Here is a 24,422-nt window from a genome sequence, read left to right on the forward strand (position 1 = left end):
AAAATACAGCTGTGTAAAATGCAAAAGAAAAGATGCTTTTAACTCAAAACAAGCTATCTCGATATAAACCATATTCCTTCCTTCTATGTTGCGTCCGATAAAGTCTCGATATATTTGTAAATCTTGATATATTGCCCAGCCAGTTTGTCCCAATGGCACAGTTGTTTTGGACCATCAGTCTCCTATGCTGGCAGGTACATTTGGGTTTTAAGTTTGATGATGGTCAACAATTGTGACTTCCCAAGAGAAAAGTAAAGATGCAGAAGCAGCAGCATTGCTAGTTTTTTTTTTCATTGAAAGAAAAATGAAAAGCTACACCATCTTTTCTTGGTGGAAAAGATGTTTGTGCCTCTTTTCCATCTGGATTTGACAGGAGTTAATGAACTTGTTCATTGATATAATTGGTTGATGTCATCCCATAATAGAAAGTTATGTCTTATGCTATCTCTTTAATTGGGCAACCAATGTTTTAAACTTTGTGTTAAGCATGTATTAAAGAGGAAACATGAGCATCAATTACTATAAATATTTATTAGACAATGTTTAAGGGGAAGGGTTGTCTCATCCTGTGTGAAATTACGTTACCTCACTGTCATAGCTTCTTACTTACAAGGAGCTCTCATTGAACTACCTGTTTTCATTTCTCTGAATGTTAAAATATTTCTTTAAGAATTTTAATGAGTTCCTGCTTGCTCTGGCTTGTTGGAGCTAATTATGCTTTTTTATTTTTAATGATTATCATGGTTAACACCCAAGGAGAACATGATGAAAAGTAGACATTTTCCTGGCATGTTGACACATGACCTTCAGAAAATTAAACTAACTGCACTTTGAGCTTAAAACAGTATTTTCTAAAGCATATACTGTACACGAATCCCTCCTAAATGGCCTAATCAGCGAGTAAATTTATCAGAAACAGTCATGCAGTTCATCTTAACACAAATTATAGTAAAATAAGAATATGATTTTTTTTTCTATTTCAACTCTTGTAGATCTCTGATAACTGCAAAGTACAATTTGAATTTTATGATTGTTATTATATGTAACCTTGCATTGCAAGTTTTACTTTCTTTATCATTTGGTGCATTTTTTGTTTGTTTATTTTTCTGTTTCACAGTGGAGACTCCAAGTTACTAGAAGAGGCTGTCATTCCCTTGGCCAAGACTCTAAGTATGTTGTCTATTTGCTCAACGCTTTTGTTTTTTTTTTTTTTACATAACAATATATTAGCTGAGGCATTCTAGAGTGTACTGACTTCTTTGGAGTTAATATTTAAATTTAAGATTTATATTCTTTCTAGCAGAATTATGCATTTTATGAGAATTATATGTTGGTGACAATAAAATATTCTCATTTTTTCCCCCCCAGTTGAAAACAATCCCAGAACAGGGAACTTTGGTGCTCTTGTAAGAATCTTTCTGGGAAGAACCAAAGAGTTGAAAATTTCAACAGAATGCCAAGAGTGAGTATGAGGACATTCTTTCCTGTCCTTTAATGGAGACAAACACAGAGACAAATACAAACTGTATGTAGCCTAATGTAACCCATTAAAGGTTGGCATTATCATTTACCATCCACTACTTTTTCTTGGCATACTTGGTATGTATATTCAGTTAATTAGGTATCATTGATTATATATCCCTGCTAATCTTTAGTGCTTGAGTAATATCTGGACTTCCGCTAAATGGTTTCAGTCTTATTAACTCTTTTTATATTTTGCTCTGTCATATGTGAACTTACAGTAACCTGTGCATCAATGTCTTTTTTTTTTTTTTTTTTTTTTTTTTGCAATGAAGTCAACCTTATCCTCATGCCATGGAAAGGGACAGAAAGCTGCAGAAATAAAGTGCTTGCATTGTCTTGATTGCATTGACATCTTCCTTAGATTTGATCACAGTGAGGAACTGAGCTCCTCCCGATGTGGCCTGGGTGCATTTACAACTGACATTAACAACATTATCAACTGACATTATCCTCCTCCAGATAAAATATATCACTGTAATGTCAGGTCAAATGAGCTAGTAGTGTAGCTATAGTATCTCCAGCAATGTGTGGATATTGTGGAAATTTCCTTTTAAGCTGCTTTTGTTTAATTAACAAATGCCACAAGGCCAGCTTTCACCCTGCTGCATGCACATTTTCTCTTCCACAGTCAGTTGTTCATCTGGCAGGCTCACAATGCGCTGTTCATGATCCGCTGCCTGCTCAAGGTGTTCATCAGAGAAATGAGTGAAGAAGAGCTGCACCAACAGTTCTCCTACCAGGAGAGGGCACCAGGCTACTGTGGAGGTAAGCTCTGTCACTAGTGGGTGCGTCATTAAGAGTCTGAAATACAGCTGTAGATAAATGTGTTAATATGAAGAAATCAACAGTAAGAGTTACAAAGTGATTCTGGGGGAAAACCTTTAGTCACACATAATGTCACAATAGTGGTGGCTCATTTTTACATTTGGTTGCATTATTTTATGCTTTTGGCTCCTAGTGAATTATCACAATATTGAGAGAATGGTTAAACGTAAGACTTCCTTGCACTGGTAAATTGGCTTGAATGGAAAGAATCATTTCTAATTGGTTTGTCCATCCATCAATTTCCTGCTGCTTATCTGACCCCAGATCAAGTTAATTTGATTAATTTCATCATTAGGCATCATTGTTCTAAACTGCTGGGAAGCACTGAAAGATGTTGACCTCATTGTTCCTCTTATTCTCTTGCTGTCGTGTTGGTAAATTAGTGTGCTGCCCTTATTAGTTGTTTTTTTTTCCCCTAATTTTCTCTGGTGCAAAATGAGACTGGAAATATGAGGCATGGGAAGATGGAAAGAGAGACTGTGGGAAATGAAGAGAACAAAGAGTCACTGGCTATGATCAACAGGGAGCTGCCATATATGTCTCATATAATAACTCCCTCTACCTCTCATGTAGATGCAGAGAGTGAGGACCTCCTTGAGGAGCTGTTGTCCAACCTTGTTCACCTGATTGTTGAAGTGCCCCTGCTGTAAGTACCTCCTGCGTCTGCATGTGAGGAGAAGGTTGAATTAAACACCACACTGTGTCTTGTTAACACTATATGCAGTTGTCCCCACGTACTGACTTCTTAATGGGAATGGTAATTACTCAGGATTACTTGATCACCTCATAGTATCTCATTTACTCATCTGACTATTTTTTTTTTCTGATGGTTTTGCATTGATGATGTGCCTTGGATGTTAGTGATAATGTGATAAAAAGCAGTTGGCACGTGTATTATTCGTCTCTTGTTTTGTTTACCAATAAAAGATTAAATCCATTACTGAACATGCCAGACAGACAATGATGAAAATCTGAGCTGACATCTTGAGATACTGTGGAACAAATAAAAAGAAAGGAATGTAACTGAGAGCTGAAGAAAGAGAGAAAACATTGCTTGCTTTGCGGAAGAAAAAATAAAAAAATTAAGAACATTTCCAATGAGTGGGAGAGAAAAGAACATAATGTTTGAAGAATAAAATCAGCTTTTACTCCCACTGGGTGGTGCAAACACTAACACACTTTGAATTAATGAGTGAATTATTCAGTGGGTGGGTGGCTCATCAATGGTTGAATTATTTGATTGACAGTCTGTCAGAGAAGCACACAAAGACACATCTGCACACCACACAGGCTTGTTAGCAGTGTCAAAACAGTTCACAGAAAACGACTTGGCATTTGTTATTTCCTTGATATTGTATTGTCCTCTTTCTCTCTCTTTTCCCATGACTGTTGCATTTCATTTTTGACATTTTCTTCTGCCTACCAGAGTTTTCTATCTTCTTTCTCTCCTGTCTCTCTGTTTCTCTCTCCTTTTCTTCTGTTGTCTCTGGACATCAAACCCTGGCCCTTGTCTAAATGCATTCAGCATTCCAACGTTATTCATTGTCTCAAGCTTGAAGACTCCCTGTTTTTCTTCCCTTCACCACTTTGTGGCTGTCGGCCCATTTCCTCTGTACGTGCTCCTAGTTAGGGATTCTGGCCTTTCTTTTGGTATAGCTTCCCCAAATCCCAGGCAGACTGCTGCACCTTTTGTAGCTTTGTTTCAAATGAATGATAGATAGTTATTTTTCTAGTCCCAGATGCGTAACAGAAATAATTTTTCAAGTAATGGACTGTGACGAGATTGGATTGCTCATTAGAAACAATTTGAAAACATCACATTAGGTTATGAAGAATTAGGATTGTTCCTGTTTATGGTGAATAAGTAAGATAAATAAATAATCTATAACTAGTATTATAACATGTTTTTATGTTACCTCTTCAGTTGCTCTACACCTGAGCCACAAGCCTTTTTTTTATTTTTGGTGTGAAACAGCCATTAAAGGAAGGCACTTTGGTGAAAGTAATGTTTGCATGCTATATGTGTATGTGTTGTGAGTTTATTCTCTTTGACTTTGCTCAACTTACACCTTGTCTAATGTAAATATTAACTCTTCATGTTACTATGTCTTCCTACAGAGACATCACCTACAGCATCCTGTTTGAAGCAGTGACCACATTGCTGGTGTTCTTCTCCTATCAGCTCTTCCACAAAGACATCCTGCGAGATGGATTAATCTACCAGCACATCATGAAGGGAAGATGGTGAGACACCATGCACATTTAGATTAAACTAATAATTGCTGTTAACTCTAACCTAAATGATGAAACTGAGTTTTAAGATGAAGATTTAAAGTGGGCCGTCCACAATCTGGCGGTGACCTTTTTTGAACATGGTGCCTGATAATTGTGGATCTTCTCCAAATCCATTGTGACGCCATCTGATCCACTCTGATACATTTGGCATCTCTGTGCTTTCAGACAATCTCGTCATGTTCCCAGCAGAGACGTCATGTGACGTTCAGATTATGCTAAAAGGAAAAGAGATACTTTGTCTCCACGCTTATCTTGTAGTCCGTGATTGTTGAAGGAAGCAAATGAAGAAGTTTGCAGGAAAAAAAGAAAACTAACAAACCTAACTCTTGTGCCCTCCTCAAAGTCACAAGAGTTAGGTCACTGCGTGGTCAACTGTCAGTGTGTGTGTTCACGCTCCGATATAAAATTGTCATATATCAATATGTTTTTCAGCATTTTTAAATTAATTTTATATTTTTTATTATTTTTTTTTATCATTTAAACAACTTCTGTCCTACTGAAAACATTCAACCAATTTCAGGATTTAAACCCTTTAAATGCCTGTTTGAATATTTGAAGACTTTTGTAGTTAAACTTCATATCATGTCGCAACTCCTTTCCAGTGTTCAGTAGAAACTGTTGTCTTTGAAATGTAAAATCTTCTCATTTTATCTGTTGAACAAACAAGAAACCAAGGAACCCAGTGGTTTTAAACCTATTTAATAAAACTTTTCGGTTTAACAGTTACAAGTGAAATTTTACAGAATCTGCAGCTATAATGTCGACAGATTTGGTTTTAATAATGTAGATACACATTCTGAAGCTACAAGGGTCTCAGTTGTTCTATATGTTTTACTTGCATGCAGCACAGTTTTAGACCAGCTGCTGATATGAGTGAATCTCTGTACCTTTTATAATGTTGACTAAAATGGATAATAAAGTGAAATCAAGTCATAATCAGAATTTAATCTTACCTTTGAAGTGCATTGGGATGCCAGTATACAGTCATTTCAAAGGTCTGTGTCATTTCTAATAATGGTTTGCTCAAACCGGTTTCCACCTTGATCTTTTTAAATCCGTATCTTGTTTTTCCAGTTTGTGTTTAACCAGTCGACTTGTGAAGACACTGCTCTACAACTTCATCCGACAGGAGAAGTGTCCTCCTGCAACCCACATTTTTGAGCCAAAAGCTGAAGGTGGCCTGTTTTATGGGCTGGCATCTGGGGTAGCAAGTACGTGCACACACATTAACACAGAAAAACAACATGAGGCATGAGGCAAAAATAAGCTGATGTCAAAAGAACATTTTACATGTTAGCTTATCATAATGATCCAAAAATACCATCCATTTCTTACAATCCATGTCTGTAGCGGGCTTTTTAGAGGCTCTATGTGTTGCACTTTATCCAATCTCAATGCCTTATCACGTAAAACCTTGTGCAACTCAATGGTGTCCTCAGGGCTTAAAGTGTTACAGTACCGTACCAGATCTCCTGCGCATAGAGTTTTTTGCGACAAAAACTCATACACATTACTAACCAATTAGAAGTTAAGTGGGGCCTTAGGAAAAGGTGTAGCTTAGATTCAGCTGCAGTTTAGATCTAGGCTATCGGCTCTTTAGATATGATAGAGCAGAGACATTGGTGAATACATTGGTACCTCAGTTTTGTAAGCTTGTGAAACCTGGTTATTACCTGTTATCTATGCCACACATTTTCAGACAGATGCTCTCTGTCTGTCCGCTGGTGGGAGTGTGCACACCTGCGTGAGCGCGCACACCTGTCTTTGCACATCAGGGTGGAGGAGAATTGTGAGCATGCGGCCATGTATAGTCTGAAATGACATGCTGTCATTTAAATAAGGTAAATATCATCAGGCCATTTAGTTTTTTAACTCTGTGAGCGGGGATGGAAGACATATTTAGAGACACAGCCAGACGTTTACTGAAGTTAGCTTCTGATCTGTGATGTATTCAAAAAGGGCCAATTCACTGCTTTTTGGAGACCAAGACCACATTAGACCAGGTCCTGCTGAAAAACCTCCATATAGGATGTTCAAATCTGGACTGAATTATTCTACAGAGCATGAAGATTGATTAACACACAGTTCAGTTTACAATTGTGAAGACTTGAAATGTTCATATCTTGACTAAATTATTCAACAGAGCTGGTAGATTCACTGAAACAGTGTCTGATATGTGAAACCTTTATTCTATTTATAAAAATGCATACAAGCCCCCCCCCCCCCCAAAAAAAAAAAAAACAACAAACAAAAAAAAAGTCAAGCTCGGGATGATTTTTAGCTTTAACCCCTATGTCTTCGTATGATGGCATGCGCTATCTCAATAGGTGCGCAATGTCTTTTTTTTTTCCTTTCAAAACTTGTTCTTTAAATAATGCTCTAGACCCATGCAAAGTATGGGATATTTTTCAAGAAGATCCACCACATCCATTAAATCGAAATTAAACTGTTTCCATGATTGAAATAGACTTTAATAAGACTGTAAAAGGGTTAGAAAAGCCTTCTTGTTCTTTTCTGACTATAGCCAAGGAGTGAGCGAAATCTGATTAATCTTTTAATTGAAAATATGAGCAAAGCTACCAGCCATGACAGTGTGAACGACAGTGATGAGTCAGACATGAACAGAGCTTGTTTTACATATTAGATTGGTAAAGTGCACTGTTTGTGTGTGTTTGTGCGCACTGAATGCATGTTTGTTTGAGCGTGAGAATAGGGCCGGGTTTCCCCCATGAATAAATGCTCTTTGTTGGTTGTTGGAGGCAGATTCCTATCAGTGAGCAATCACCATTCAACCCAGCCTGTCTGTCTGCGGCCAGTGATCGGCTTGATGAGTTATGATGCCCTGTCCTGTTCTGTAATCCCCTAGAGCCTGTCTGTCTGCAGCCGCCTCCCTTATACACACACAGACCAATAAAGACGCAAGCTCTCTTATACTCAAAGCTCAGAATCAACACTTGTTTTCTTTCTCTGTCTCTCTGTGCCCAGTGCATATAGACACATAGGATTGCCAGAATGTACAATAAGAGTGTTATTTCATTTTCACAAAATATTTAATGCAAAACTTCCTATCCAAGTCAGTGTTCCTCTCTGGATGTTTATTGGTAGGTCTAACACAAAAGATCACAGTGATTGCTTTGTAGAAATTGAATGATGAATATGCATCTCTCACTAGTCTCTTTTATGCTTTAGTAGCTTTATAAAGATAATTAACTAGAGCTATGTCCTGTTAATTTATATGCAACATCAGAAAAAAATACCTCAATCCCTGAAAACTTTATTGGCTTCTGTTATCTGTGTCTTTTCATTTACTAAGCTGTGACTTACTTAGTGCAGACTTTCAAACAAGTCTGTGCTAAAATAATATTCATCTGACTTGAAACAGATTAAACAGATTTGGTGCTCACAGTGAGATGTCATAGCATCAGTTAATTTCAGTGGCACACTTAATTATTTAAATGTTTTTAAGAAAAATACAAAATCAAATGAAAACCAGTGAAAAATACTAAACATGTATCGCACGTATCTGAATTTGATCCTGATTTTGAAATAATAAACTAATAGTCAAATAGTCAAAGAGCTTTATGATAATTGCAAACGTAATGCGTTTCTATCTCAGGTTAGTCAGTTTATTCTCACAATCAAACATTGGTGTTTTAAAGTGTGAGGGTTAGAGTTAGGATCTCTCCTCTTGTCTTGCAATCATTCCAATTGAAGGTTGTTTTAAGGGTCTTGCCTAAGGACCTAATTGGAAGGTGCCCGGTTTAACACCTTCAGAAGGTGTTAAATATTCATCCCCTGTAGGATTCAAACTCACGTCTCCCACATGAAAGACGAATGCCCTGCCAACTGATCTATCCAGCCAGATTATCAGCCAGCCGGCTTGTACAAAATTTAGAATTGAATTAAGAATTTCACCTGAATTCCACTTCAATTCTTGAATTTGAATATGAATTGAAAACACAAAGAGGAAGCGGAACTGCAATTTGAATTTCTGGAAGTATAATTGGAATTTCACGAAATTCAAAGAAATTCCTGATACATAATTAAGGTATATTTAACAAAGACGCTTTACAGTATATCTTATGTATGTGTACAACATGAATTTAATACAGATATGATACTATGGACTTTATGTACACAATACTTTATTATAGTAAATTGGCATTATTTCTTTTTTTAATTTACCACAAATCAACATAAGAAATGCTCTATAAAACAGATCATTGAAATTGTAATAATTATCAAATTGTGGAAAATGATAGGACAGCCCTTAATTTTCCTGAATACCTTGCTCTTTCCAAGTCTTCAAAATGGTTGTCCAAACATTTTGGACATTTTGTTTAGACTACACTCTTGTGAAATAAGCTAACCGAGGGCCAGAGCTGGTTTGTACTTTAGATTTTTTGTAATTACAGAAAAGGGCAAAATAACACATGTAATAAGACATCTGTCCTTGATCATTTTGGTGAACCACAGAGCAATCTGCAATTACTGCAGTGCCCCAGCCTGCGTTTCCAGAATTTCAAACACCGCCTCCAGGTGAGTGTACAGATTTGTAATCTTGCCTTCATTTTGTTGACCATGACATGCACTTAGAATAGGAACCGTTAAACAATCAGTAATACATTACACTTTACTCACTACTTGAAATATGCAGTATATTACCTCATACCATACTCTCATTGTAATACAATGACTATCTAATCACATTATTTCTCATTTGCTTGTGCAAGTCTTAATCGAGAATCTTGAGATCATGTGACAGCAGAGTGGCCTTAGAGGCGAAGTGTGTATAACATAAAAACTTGCTCGCACTGTTATCCAAAACATGAACAGTCTTCAGACTGGGTTAGTGTTAGAAAAAAAGTATCACATTCTCACTGATATGTGATGATAATGAATTTCTCTGAATTGCAATGAATTCAATTACATCTTCTGTAATCCCAAATCAGATTCAGTTAAGTATCCTGTGGGGTGGAGTCAATTCAAATTCATTCAATGTAAATTAAATTCTAAATGTTGTACAAACCTACAACTCACAACTTTCTGGCCTCCTCACTTGAGCTCTATTCTTGATGCACTGTTACCCTTATTTTGATAGTAAAAATGTTCTGTGGTGTACGTTGTCTTGTAGGTGTTCACCTCTAACTTGTTAACATGTTGACATTTGCTATTAAGTATTAAAAACAAAGTGTAATACTGGTATTTGTTATTTAATTAGCTAAACTATGACTTTGATGATTAAGTTATTGAACAGCCGAAGTTATCAAATTCCCTCCTTAAGGTAAGTGCATATGTGCAATAAATCCCAAAGAAGTTTATCCCTAGAAGTTTAAAAGAAAATTACTGAAAATGTTTTGACAACCTTTCTAGCCAGCAGACAATCTAGTCTGGAACAAAAAGGTGAGTCAGCTAAAATTACTATTTCTAGAACAGTGCTGCCAGCACGGCTAAAGAGCTTTCATAATCCTCACAGTTTCACAGTCCTCACATCCCACCCTGCTGTCTTTGCTGACTGACACTTTGGTTCTATAGTAACTATGATCAAGTAAAAATTTTTACTATTAATAATAACTTAATGACACACTTGCAAACACTGGTGACTTGTCAAGTATATCTGCAACTTGCTTGTCAGATTGTAGATAGTAGAACACAATTGCTATCACATAGTCACAACTTATACTGGGAACTGCTATATTTTGGAAGTTTACTAGATTTAGCATTACGAGCAACCACTAGCTTTGTATTATGATTATAACATTAAAATATAAGTCCATGGCGTGCTGATACCGTATGTTTTATATGTTTATGTGAGAAGGCTTTTGGATTCAGTTTGGATGAAATTGCCTTTAAAATTTTTTTCTATATTGTGTCATAAGAGCATTTTTGTTTATCATCTCTACAGAATGTTTTGCCATGTGTATTTTTAGATAATCAGCCTGGAATATTTGTGTGTGTGTGTGTGTATGTGTTTATCTGCATGTTTGGCCTAAGCTTTGGCTTAAGGCCCTGACATTCTGTTTCATTTACTGTTATGCAAGTGAAGAATTAGGACATTGTGTCTGTCTCTGTTCACCAGCCATTCACCCCTCTGTCTGCACTGTGACATACAGTGTGTGTTCCCCGCTGTAACTCTGTGCAATCATTTACAACTTCACTGTTATGCTGTGTGCTTGTTTCTTTGATTTAAATTTCTCCACATTAACTACATACACAAAAACACATGAATTTGATGTATGATATGATAAGAGGGCAGGGTCTGGATGAGTAGAGCCCATGCATCTGATTTAGATTTAGTTGAAACTAGGGATATAACAATAGTAAAATTTCAAACTTGATATAGACACTAAGGATCGTACTTGACACTGAATTCCAATATGATGCTACAGAGTGGGTAGTAACATAACCCAAACTATACAATAAAAATATATTGACAAATATAAGAAATACAATACAGCTTACAAACTAAACAAAAAAAACCTTCCACCACTACTTAGTGTAATTATTAAAATAAATTAACTTTTCTTCAAAATAACTGAGAAAAGATCAAGTAAATAGTAAAACAAACTAGTTAAGATGATCAACATTCACATTAAATTTGTATTTTGAAGAGGTCTGTGTACTCAGCAATAGCCTTGTTATGCTTATGTGCATCTTGTGATTTGGCGTCTGTATTTACGTTGTTGCTGGTAGGGTGGATTGTGTTTGTAGTTGTTTGGGTCTGGCTGCTGGTCCTCTTCTCACAGTTTCAGCCTGGGACTATAAAATATGCCTGATTGTCAGATATGAATAGCTGAGTTGTGTAAGCATGGCAGTATTGCTATATCACTGTAACTATGGATGGCAGGCATGACCCTAAACCTTATTTTGTGAATTCAGTGTTTCTGAGCAAAACACTCCTTGTTTCGCTTTGTGCAGTGCAGCGGTGAAAAATACAAGCATGCCGTGCAATTAGATAATTGTAAAGCACAGAGAGAGGAGCGAAGACACAGCCAGCCATATAGCTAACTTGCGTTGCTGTCCATGCTTGCCAGTTAAAACTCAGTATTCATATTATGTTTGAACTATAACTTACTCACCTCTCGACACCTGCATATAATTCGGAGTGACAGTCTTAAAGGCACATTCACATTGGCATTGTTTGGTCCACTTTAAATGAACCCCAGTCCGCTTCCGCAACTAATATGGTTAGTTTGGAGTTGTCTACTTCAAATTCCAAACAGCAATCTTACTTTTCATATTCTCCACCAAAACTGGCCTCGAGGAACTTTAGCATGACCTGTTTCTGGCCTCTGCCATGTTGAAAGTGCATCTCTAGTGTAAACAATTATTCCACCAGGTAACTGCTGTAGGGGGAGGAGCTGCCTAGTAGAAACATTTTGTGTAATATTTTGATTTAAGTACAGGCAGTGGCCTTGTGCCAGTGTTAATGTCTGTGATGGTAGTTGGCATTATGTAAGACTTAGGTTTGGGCATCATGCCTTTCTGTCCTGAAACCAAGACTGGTTAAGCATCATAGTCCATGTTATTTGCTCAGTTTTTGACCAGATTAAATAGTTTTTTTACACATACTTCTGTGTATATGTGTGCTGAAGAGACTTACAGATTTACAGAAAAAGAAATTTACAGATTAAAAACAGCTTCATGAAAAGTTACTACAAAGGGGAAATGCCTTTCAGGCTGGAGATGTGTTTCATGTTCCATAGTTGGAAATCGTCAATGTCCCAAAATTGGGAAATTGAATTTACCAGCCTCTGTATCAAGAGTGTGACCTTCTCTCTTCCTTGCTGTACCCTTCCTCCTCCTCGTGTCCTCCTCCTCTTTTTCCACTGGGCCACTAGCCAGGACCCGAGCAGCAATGTAGCATTTTTGGGTTTATGTGGTGGGCAGGCAGACAGGCAGAGGGAACTGAGCCAGAAGGATAACAAACGGCACCCACAAAGGTAAAATAGAGCTCTGCATATGTGTGTGTGAGAATTCAGGAAATGTGGTTACCATACTGGGGTCCCTGACTACTGGTTCAGTCACTATGTTGGTAGTAATGCGACGAACACAGCTCCATCACCACATCTTGTTTCCTCTCACTTCAGCAGAGAGAGAGGATTATCATTTGTGCAGAAAGAGATTGACTGCAAATTATGTAATTTATCTCTCTGGGTTTCTTTTTGTTTTTAAGGCACTTTGTTGATGTCCTTTTACCCAGATATACACAAATTCCCTCCTTTCTGCTGCTATATACACACTTGAATGTCCTCAGTTGCTGGTTCAGCTCTTCACTGGCCATTAGTGAATTCAAATAAAAACCAATGTATAAACATGAAGAGAGAGCAGTGAAACAAAAAAAAATAATCTTTTTCAGCATGCATACTTGTTAAAGATTTTTATTTTATCCGCAAACTCTCCACCAAATTTTTAACCCTTATTATGTTTCCATTCTTTTCCAAGATAAGGGTGCATTCACACCAGGATACTCCACTAAACTTGTTCCGATTGGGGACTCTATCATCTATTCGTTAATGCAGGACAACTTTGGTTTCTAGTACGTAACAGCTAAAAATGGAGCTGCATCAGATCCAAACAGTCCTGTCAGATTTCTATCAGAACTTTTACCGAATATTTCCACGTCTGACCACGAACTATTTCTCCAATGCAGAGCCACCTATCGCCCGATACGCTATTTATGATTTGGTTAGGATTCGAATCAAGGGTGTAAATGCACCCTCAGATAGTGGGATACTACCCGTTGGTTTATTATTGACATAATTTTTTATGTAGTAGGATGCTTGTGTGGACAAAGCCCATCACGCCTTAAGTTCTAAAAATGGTCTTTTAGATCTTTTCTAAGAGCTTTTGATGTGTCTAATCAGATATCCAACCTTCGCCTCTAGATGGCAACATATCTGCTTGGCTTCTCTTCTAATTGAGCAGTTTGATCATTGTAAACCTACACACACCACACTTGTACTGCCTCTGACTAGTGCCTGATCCTACATTCTGTGTGGCTAGACGTGCAGGAGCCAGAGACTGTCATATGTGTGCCTTGGTGTTCATTTTTCTCGCGCTTCTTGTGATGCCTGAAAGCACCAACACTTTAGTTGCTCTGTAAGAAATTCTCTCATCCCCCAACAAAAAAAAAACTTGCCCCACTCGATTTGGCTAGTGGTTCTAGTTTCTCTTTGTTCTGTGGCGCCGTCTATGTTGTTTCAAATTTCAGGTGCTGCAAAGCATTGTGTGTGACTCTATTGTGCTAGTACTGGCTGTGATTAAATCAGTCTGACAGCACATACTCATTTGCAGTTCATTTTCCAGTGAATTGTAAATCAGTTAAGTTAAAAATATGTCAATTTTGTGAATACCATGATGCTTTCTATGAAATGGTTGACTAGTACAACCAAACTGCTCATTTTTATTTAATTCTACTCAAATTGTTGAAATGGAGATCTGCAGTTTTCTGTTCATTCTTTAAGTTTTCTCTTCGCTCAAGACCAACCGAGAGAGGACTAAGAAGATGCACAAGTGGCTGTTACTGAGATTTATATGGCATAGTAAATGTTAGTGAGAGGAGAGTCACTATTAACACCTTCCTTTGTGAGTTTTAGCTCATCGTTTAGCTCTCTGGATTGCAACTTCAATGTTTTGGTTCACGCTCGCTGCTCTCACAGAATCGTTTTCAACTCCAGCTGGGAGCCGTTTCCTGCAACAACAACAACAAAAAAGAAAGAAATCTCCAAACTGACTGCACACATCCCACTCTGCCAAAAAGCAAACATAGTTTATAGCCAAGTACTGAGTAAAGCAGAGCATTTAGTAGCTCAAGTCAAAGATTTCCCTCAGGCAATGGTAGAGACAAAAAGTGGAGCCAAGCTAAAGTAAATATTCAATTTGTCAGGTGGGAAGAAACATGACTCCAGATGAATGGTTATTCTGCTCAATGACTGTTGAATGTGTATACAAGAAGCTATTTGTGAGCAGGTTCAGTGGAAAAATAAGGGTTGAACTTATAAAAAATCATAATCATTGATCCTACTTTAAATGGTCTGTGAAGTGAGTTGTATCTGGCAAATAATGATCCCTGTAGCTGTTTTTGTTCCCACGATACAGCAAAAGGAACTAAGTTCAGACTACTGATAAGACTTTATCCTATATCTGCCTATGTCCTTGTCTGATTTAGATACTGATTTGGCCAGTTCTGGGTGTGGTATAGTAAGTGTGAAGCTGATGGTGGAGTGAGAAGCTGACCATCTATTTGATCTAGGTGGTTACTCATGCATCACAGTTCACAGCATTAAGTATTTAGCAGGTCATTAGCACACCAAGGCTAGCATCACACAGTTTGGGGTTGAGGTCAACTCAGCCGTAGTTGGCCACTCACTAAGTACACACTAAATTTGACCTCATGCATTAAAATGGAGTGAATTATTTCAGATTTTTCCAGCAGCTTAACATAAAAAATAAACACAACTTCCTGATGGATGTCTTGGTAATGTCTTGGATGTAATTTTAATCTTTGTGTCACTCTCTTTGTAGATGGTCTATGGAGTGTCTTCACATTGGGGGGAGTTGGCGTCAAAGCTGGGTTAGACCAGGAACACAACCCCTTGCCATTATCCAATCAGAGCCTTCTGTTACTGCTGGTTCTAGCCAATCTGACAGATGGGCCTGACTGGCCCAACCCCTACCGCCAGGCTATTACATGTTTCAGAAATACGCAAGGTGGTAAATTTACAAATTGCCTATTATATTCTGCTGTACCTTTTTGATATTTGAGGCAGTTATTTTTTATGTCTAATACGTGCCAAAGGTCAGTGAAGTGTGATTCGTAATAATTTTTGCAATATTTCCCCTTCTTCATGTAGACACGTCTTCGCTGCCTGCAGAGCAGCCGCACAATTTCCAGATAAATTTCAACAGCCTATACACAGCTCTGTGTGAGCAGCAACGCTCTGACCAAGCCACTCTACTACTGTACACCCTGCTTCACCAGAACGCCAACATGAGGACTTACATGCTGTCAAGAACCGACATGGACAATCTGGTGGGTGAAAAAAGAATAAACTAACTTGGGTTTCACTATTCTTGTCACAGTCTGACATTTTCAGCAAGTTCACCGTAGTTGAAAGCCAAAAAAATAAAAAGTATACAAATCAATCTCAGTCTGACTGGGCAATTTTTAATGAAACACATTATGTGGTCCTTCCTCACACACACTGGTGTAGCCATGAAATTGTATAATCTTAGACCAGAGCCACGGTTCAGTAAACAAAGATGTATTCAGTGGCAGCTGGTGCTTTTCTATCCATGTGGGACAGTGCCAAATTTTCCTTATAGCAGAATGGATGTGTGAAGGCATTTGGTGAATGCAAATCAATCTGTGGAGGCACATATGTGGATTGTAGACTTACAAGTAAGGCTCTTTCATACTGCTTGGTCTTATTGGATGAGATCAGGTAGTAGGAACACCATCAAAACTAACTGGCACAAATATCTTTATGAAGATCTATATTTCAGGCAACACCCTAAATTTTCATTTATAACTGTAGCTCACCTTATTGTGTCTATGTCAACCCATTTTGATAGCTTCTATAAAACACAATGATTTAAAATATCTAGAATTAGCTCATCAAGTCCACCGGTTGTTAATAAGTCTAGTTAGCTTTTACTCCTGAACAGTAAAGCGCCACTGTATGATAGTATGGAGCCAGCAGTATTTTGCATTTCTTGTTGACCAGCAGCTACTTTGCTATTCAGACAGAGCCAATTGGAGGTGCTCCAAACGTCTTGAAATGTGTACACGTGTCTAGCATGGTTATATCAAATTAGATCTTCAGACAAACTGACACAAAATCAGAAATAAATATGTAATGAGTGTAACAGCAGAACTAAAGGGACATTTATGTTAAGCCTTGCCCATTTTTCTCTCAGGTTTTGCCCATCCTTGAGATCCTTTACCATGTAGAGGAAAGAAATTCTCATCATGTCTACATGGCCCTCATTATTCTCCTCATCCTTACAGAGGATGATGCCTTCAACCGCTCAATCCATGAGGTGGTAGGTAGACACATGTTTTTATTACGCCTGTCACATATCGGCTCATGTCAGAGAAACCATTCATTATTTGCAGTGTCTCAGATTGTAGTCAATCACTCCTGACGTTTTCAGCAAGAATGTGTCATTTCTCTCCATCTCTCACTCTCTCTTTTCCTCTCTCTTTCAGGTATTAAAGAACATCACATGGTACACAGAGAGGTCATTGACAGAGATCTCGCTTGGTAGTTTGCTCATCCTGGTGGTCATCCGTACCATCCAGTTTAACATGACACGGACAAGGGTACAATGAACAGATTCCATACATAGTTCATGACTCATAAACAATACTGTGTGATAAAGAAGTTAGTTCTGAATTTGTAATTGTTGTGTTTTTTTTCTTCTTTGTGTGCATCCTCAGGATAAGTACCTACACACCAACTGTCTTGCTGCACTTGCCAACATGTCAGCCCAATTTCGATGTCTCCACCAGTACGCTGCCCAGCGCATCATTAGGTAAGGACATGCCAGGTGTATAAATGAATATGTAAATGGAGTAGAATGTAGGATGATATAATGTGTAAACTGATCTGTTCTTGCATCCAGTTATTTCCCATTCAACATTAACTAGTGCTTATCTCTTTCCTGTAAATTTATTCTGTGATAGCCAAAAAAGTAAAGTCTGTTTTTATTGTGTGAATTGTCTTTTTTATTTTAAACAATGGTCAAAAATCATATCTTCAGTGGTTTCCATTAGAATATTTTTCTATAAACTTTAACTGATAGGACTTACGGTTTTATTATTATTATTATATTTTTTATTCAGTGTAATTTTGCCTAAGTCAGTCAGTTACATTTACATATAAAAGTACTTCTTCACTGTGATGAAAAACACATTCAAATACAGTTTGCCTTTCAACTACTTTCTGTTTAATTTATTTATATCACCTCGGGGTGTCAACTTAAGCAGATACAAGCACTATTTTTCACTTTTGTCAGCCTCTATTTAGCATAAGTCCATGAAACAGTTGTTTATGTGGCAAGAAAAGAGTCCAGAATGGGGGTAAAGAGCTCATTATTGTTAACGATTTATGATTAATTTTCCCCAGAACAGTCATCAAAATGGTAACCTGACAGAGGCAGCAAAGTATTGAGAAAGCTTTGTCTGTGTTCAGAGAAGACCATTACGTAACATGAAGGAAATTAGGGGAAAGGGTTTGGCCCATAAGGAGACAGAAGAAGAGGACAGGCCCAAGTCACACACACAAACACTCACATACACACAGAGACATCAAGTCATTCATGCATGTTTGTTAACTCCAGGCGAACAGGAAGAAATGTTTCCTTCCCTGAAGACGTGCGCACATTCATGCACATTCAAGGATCCTCTTATCTCATGGCCTGTGTGTCTCTTCATATCTGTGACTCTGGTGTTTTGAGTCAGAGAGAAGCACTGTCTGTGAATGTGTACATTTCTGTCCAGTAGTGATGTAGAGCAACTGCCTCCATGTCTGATGATAATGATAATGATGATGACTGTGATGGGCTGGTTTGGGCAAAACTAGCTGACTGGCTGCAGGATAAAGGGAATTTCCTGCCAGGAATTTTTCCAAATGTCAGCCAGGCTGTGCTGAACTGTGCTCCATAACTGACTCTTGGAGCGCATCTTGGCTGGTGCTGTTTATTTACAGGCTACAGTGGGCTGATTTACCATTCCCACCGTGACCACTCATCTTCCTTATTATTTGATGTCCATCCTCAGTGTCTCAACATTCTCTCAGTTCTGCGTTGCAACTCTTGTATTGCCTCTGTTCAAGCTCATTTATCCGGTGGCTTTTAAACTTTGTAGACATGCTGCAAGTCACCGTAGGTTAGTGACTAATGATCCTAGTCTGTATCAGACTAATTGGTTTTATCGACCTATTGGTTTTATCGATTAATCAATTCACTGTTAGTTTCTCGCTTCCATGCTTCTGAAAGGTTTATAGCCCCAAAGTATTTGTTTACATCTCATTTGGGAGGGTAGAGTAAGTGGTAATTTCCTGTCTTATCAAAAAAATAAATAAAAATTCTAGTTCCTAATAATCCACCTTTTTAAATTTGTGCCCATGGGAAATGTTGGTCATCAGGTTGATGTTTTTATCTACAGGGTCTAGTGGAATAGCTTTCATGCTAATTCTGTTTTAGTTGCTTTGTTTTTAAACTCCACCTCCTAAAATGCCTAGACTGCTCAGTTTGGTCAAAAATGTCTCCTTTTTATTCTTTCAGGCAAATTAGTTTACAAACCAAACAGGTGTTATGCAAATATGTTACACCATAATGTTGATAAGTACCTGAAAGAAAAGACCTGGACTTTCAGGTGTAGCAGAAGAAAGTCATAAAAAGAAAATAAATAACGTTGTGCAGCTTAGTTTACCTGCATACAAGTTCTTTAACTCCATCTTAAGGAAAAGAAAACTTGCAAATCGTCTGTTTACTTTAAAATGACAAAACATTGCCAAATATATCTTATTTATTGCCTTGGATTAAAAGTGCTGTACCAGTGCTTTGTTTGCTGTAAGCAAAGCATTCAGGCTTTACTGCCACTCCCTGTGTACACTCATGTTCCATCACAAAGACCAAAAAGAAAGAATAAAAAGCAGAAGTATAACAACAATATTCCTGGTTGAAAGCCAGACAGTGGCCTTTGTATTCCAGCAATTATTTTAGTAAAATATGCAGAACACAGTATATACGTGACGGGGTGGTGCTTCGTAGTTGATAATATTAACTCCAAACATATTCATTATGTTTGAATAAACATAACTAATAACTTTATTAGCACACACTCTTCATATTTATAAAACTTCAGAAGTTACCAGTCTCTGTTTTACAAAGAGTGGTGTAGAATCAAACAAGGTGTGTGTCCAGATAAAAGAGAATCCAGTGGACCAGTGTACACAGATGACCTTCACATCTTAATCATGTCAGGCTGCACAACATCTGTCATTACTTAAGCCCCATAACTGACTTGAGGATCCAGCCAGTGCTGTAGAAATCTTTTGTATCCCTGCTTCCTGGACCGTGTCCATCACTGCCTGAACATAAATGACAGATGGGACAGACCAGCTAGTCAAATTGTGTATTGTGTGTCAACATCCCAGGTGGACCTTGGTTGGTGGTCTTCCATTTGAAGTAGAAAAAACTGGAAACATTGAACAACAGTTTTTTTGAGTAGTTGAGGCTAATAGGGCCTTTGACATTAGAGCTGAAGATGACAGGTAGACCCCCACATAGCTGCTCTGATGCCTCCATTTGGCCAATTATCCTGGATAAAGATTGGTACAGGGTTTTGCACATATATGGGTGTTTCCAGTGCTGACAGATGGACATGTATACCCTAAGGAGCATATCAGAGCTCTCTTTGTATTACTGTGTGAGTTCCTCCATCCTTTTCCCCCTACTTTCTCAATACCCTGTTCAAGGATCTGCTCTTCCTGGACAAATAAGGGGAGTATTACAAAGTTACATTTGAAAAATATGGTCAGAAATAGTTTATAATAAAACTGTATCTTTTCAGCAAAATGTCTCTATTCAGGTGTCTGATGAAACCAAACATGAGAGTCAGTCTACTGTGACGTGAATACTGTATTAATGGTGATGCGTACACTGACTGACCCACTCTGTTCTTCAACCCAAGGATAGAGTAGCTTAATGTCTGCAGCCATCGTGCACCATCACATACAAACGAAGACACAAAAGTTAATAGATAGTATCGTATTATGTATTATATAATCATATATAATGAAATAGGATAACACACACGTACAGATACTGAATTTCAAACAGGGAATTTGAAAGAGAATTGGACACAAATTCCTCATAATTTGTAGTATTTCAACATCATTTTAAAAATGTGAGTTTTATGATCACTTTATTCCAAGACTTACTAGTATTCATTATTTCCGAAAAGCTTCATTTAGAAATTCAACAGCTCTGTCTTTAATAATAATATTTCTCAAATTAAGGCTTTAAGCCCATTCTTCATTGTTAATGGCACATTTATTGTAGATTTTTTTTTCTTTGTTTTTTTGCTGTGTACATGTGGGAGCAGTTGATTGATCTTTCTAAAGTTTGAGTAATGTTGGGATAAAATTCCTAATTGTTATACTGTAAAGAGGAGATGTCGTGTAAACTTGGTGAGCTGTTGAGAACAAAGAAACATCTGTTGTTTCTTTCTGCTTGGCTTTCAGACTGCCCAGGCTCAGAAATATCTAAGGTATACACCACTGTTGGCTGTATTGGTACTGGTGTTGGTCTTTTAGCTTTTCTCTGCTGTGGAGAAGTCAGAATTCAAAGTGAATAAAGATCTTCTATAAGGACTGAAATGAAGCATTATACAACTAGTCCAGTGCAGCTGTTGTGTGAATGTTTAACCTGTACTTTTATTTTTTAGTTTTTGGTGCTCCAGCTAACTTTCAGCAAATCAGGATTTGATCAAAATATAGCATCATTCCCAGAGCTTAAACACTGTTTGGTCTTTAGACTACTGAGATATTGGCAGAATAACTGTGATGCTATGAAACAGCCTGAAAGAGGAGGAATTCATTCGCCTGTATAATTTTGGTAGTTACATATCACCCAACGCTCCATATTACATAATTTCTTGTTGAAATTGCAACAAACACAATATCCCAGTGTGTTATAGTGATCTCTTTGGAGATTTCACCCATGCCTCTCTATCTGAAACATTTACAACTTTCAAACAATTTTCCACCTGTATTTATTTATTCATTAATTTCCATTTAAATTTTGTATTAATTAAGTCTTTCTTGAGTAATTCGTACAACAACCGTATAATGTCCCTTTAGGGGAATCGAAAAAATCTCAAATTCAATCCAACAAAGACTGCGTATTTTGTATCTTTTGATCATCGTCAGTGTTTTCATTTGTGTTTTGCTTGGACTCTCATTCTTTTCCTTCTCTATGTGTCTCCCCTGCAGTTTATTTGCTTTGCTTTCCAAAAAGCACAACAAGGTTTTGGAGCAGGCAACACAGTCTCTGAGAGGCAGACAGGGAGACAACACAGCCTTGCCAGACTATGTGAGTAAAACACAAACACACACTTGATTTTAGTCTGAACCAAGTTTATTAATACTTGCCAAATTATGTCTACATGGATAAGGAAGAGGAATTTGACACAGATATTTGTGAAAGTTTAGTCAGTGTGAGGTTAAATGCCTTTATATTTGAAGTAGAGTGATTTTCATATATTAATCTGTATGTTATTTTTGTATTGCCGCAATAAAATCCATAAACGATTGCCATTTATTGTAGAATTTCTTCAAGTTTTCCCCTTTTTTGAATATCTAATTCCCTCTACATTTAAAAAGAAAATAGCTCATTAAATTATTGTGTGCTGGAAAGAGCTGTTGTGAATTTCCAGTTAAGAAGGATGTGACGTTTAGCAGTTATGGAGGTAAAAGCTATTACTTCCAGTTCTTTGGTAGAGTATCAGGTATATTCTTCCAGGTGACTAAAAATACTAATGTGTATTGAAGTGTCAATAGTTTTTGAGAATATCTTGGACACAGTGTTGAAATAAATTTGCCAAAAATTTGTTTGACAAGTCACATTCCTCCAGATATCAGAAACATCTACTGCATTTGGGCAAATCTGTGCCAGCCTTGTCTTTGAATAATGACATCTAAATAAAACTTTAAACTGTATCAAAGTCAAACTAGGACAAAAAGAGGTTATGTGAATGACCTTCAGTGTGGATTCCCACTAATGTTCTTTAAAAACCAATCCTAGTTCACACTCCCAAGTTTCTTTTTTGTTGCTGGTTAAATAACCATAACAGAACCACTAGACTGAATAGAAGTATAGATTGTTCTAGATTAAAGACCTTTGTAAAGGATTAAGTTGTAAAAGTTTACCCCATGGCTGCTCAGGTGGAAGGTGAGGGAAGTTGGAGAGCAAGGTTTTTGCACAGTCCCTCACCTGGAAATATCTAAAAAAGATGGAAGTGTGTAAGAATAAATTCAGTACCCAGGTCTGTGGAAGAGCGAAAGACCCCTCCCATATAGAAATCCCTAAAACATTTCAGTCCATTATCCTGCCATAAGAAGAAATTGGTGAAAGGATTTGTGAATGTGGGTTTAAACACAAGATTTTTTAACAGTGGGATTAAAACCGTGGCAGCAGTAATTGTTAACTGTTTATCTAAGCAATAACCACAGGGTTGCAGGTAGGGCCAGAGGGGTTTGCGGTGATTGGACCAGTTAATAAAGCAGAACAAGAGACTGGGGGACATGACTGTGCTTCCAGTTGACACTAAAGTATTCTAATTGACTTGGACCAGAATGTAATTTCATTTATGTTCGCGGGCTAGTAGTAAAATTGAAAATTTGGCAAAAAAATACATGCAAACGGCTAGATCTGATAGACAGGGGCTCATAAAATGATGAAAAGAGAGAATTAGTAACACCAAATCAAATGAAAGCTTATACATATTTGACATCCTTAATTTTCTTAAGTATACAGAATATGAAATTATCTGACCTCGTAAATATACTTTAAAGGACTCTGTAAGTAGCGCTTTAGAGATAGGTTTGGAATCAGATTGGTTAAGAGACATAAAATCCTCTATTGCACTTGTAAATAAATCTATGGAATTTGTCATACATCTCATAAAAGTGAGGTGTTAAATTGCCAATGGGTGCGATAGCGAGGTCCGGGGGAAATCTAAACATCTAGGGACACGGTTACATGATCTAAAACAAATATTGGACGATATGTACCATTTGTCATTTTTGGCACAAGTTTAGCAATTACAGAAATCTATATGAGAAAAGTTCTGGTGCACATGCAAATACCTGCTGCTGGATCTTAGCTATTAGTGATTAGGTTGGACCAAGTTTAGAAGTTTAGAACTGTCTAATTGAGGATCAGTTGCATAGTTTATGTCCCCTCTCAAAAAAGTCACTCAGAGGATAGATTTTTAAACAACTTGTTCATAAAACAAGGATTATCTAAATTAGGTGCTTTGACTTGGCCATGTTCTTTGGGTAGTATGTTATCCTGATGTGATTACGGCAAGACCTCGCCTCAAAATCCTCACATTTACTGTCAAGAGTGACAAGCTGGGTCCAATTTACTTTTGAATGAAACCACAGTGTCAGTGCATGTCTACAGCGAACCCTCCATGTCATTCAGTCACCCTTAGCACATCCACCTCCAACTTGATAGCCGCCATGCTAGCATGTAGCGCTGTTTTCGGGCATGAAAAGATCAGATCAGACTGTATGGTCAAGGTGTTTGTCATTGCCATCTCTAATTCAGTCTTGAAAATGTCTACCATCTCTTCTCGAAGAGCAGCGAGCAGTTTAGCCTTAAAGTCTGCAGAAGTCATGATCGGGACAGCAGCAGTTTGCTTTAGAAGAAGTGGCTTAGCAGCCGCACTCTGCAGGAGGGTGGTCGCAACACTGAGCTGGGGATGAAACGTGGCTGCCATGCTGCTCATACCCATTGACATGCAATGCAGTCAAGATGAGCTTGTAGAGAGATAATGTAATAATAGAAAGTTCATGTAGATGTCCTTACTAAGAGAGTTTCGCAGGAGCTCCCATAAGCACATCTTACTCCATTAGTCAGTAAGCCAGAAGTCCCCTCTGTATATTTCTACTTTTAAAAATTCAGGAGTTCCAGGGGAATAATATAGTTTCTTTAATAAAAAAGAGTTTGAGAAATGCTTCTGTTTGCCTTCTTGATGA

The 24,422-nt window shown here is 37.6% G+C and overlaps 1 protein-coding gene across 2 annotated transcripts in view; it reads left to right on the forward strand.

The window, feature by feature from the left end:
- dym (dymeclin) overlaps positions 1-24,422 on the forward strand; it is a 50,966-nt gene that overhangs the window by 3,424 nt on the left and 23,120 nt on the right. For both annotated transcript variants that reach the window (XM_041970310.1, XM_041970311.1), the window contains exons 3-14: positions 1,118-1,170; positions 1,369-1,462; positions 2,153-2,289; positions 2,923-2,995; positions 4,468-4,593; positions 5,719-5,855; positions 15,172-15,357; positions 15,501-15,679; positions 16,567-16,692; positions 16,859-16,972; positions 17,090-17,184; positions 21,651-21,750. In XM_041970310.1, coding sequence (XP_041826244.1) covers positions 1,118-1,170; positions 1,369-1,462; positions 2,153-2,289; positions 2,923-2,995; positions 4,468-4,593; positions 5,719-5,855; positions 15,172-15,357; positions 15,501-15,679; positions 16,567-16,692; positions 16,859-16,972; positions 17,090-17,184; positions 21,651-21,750 — 1,420 coding nt within the window. The remainder of the gene's footprint in view (positions 1-1,117; positions 1,171-1,368; positions 1,463-2,152; positions 2,290-2,922; positions 2,996-4,467; positions 4,594-5,718; positions 5,856-15,171; positions 15,358-15,500; positions 15,680-16,566; positions 16,693-16,858; positions 16,973-17,089; positions 17,185-21,650; positions 21,751-24,422) is intronic.

This window comes from Melanotaenia boesemani, chromosome 19 (assembly GCF_017639745.1).
Source record: "Melanotaenia boesemani isolate fMelBoe1 chromosome 19, fMelBoe1.pri, whole genome shotgun sequence".
Lineage (NCBI taxonomy): Eukaryota > Metazoa > Chordata > Actinopteri > Atheriniformes > Melanotaeniidae > Melanotaenia > Melanotaenia boesemani.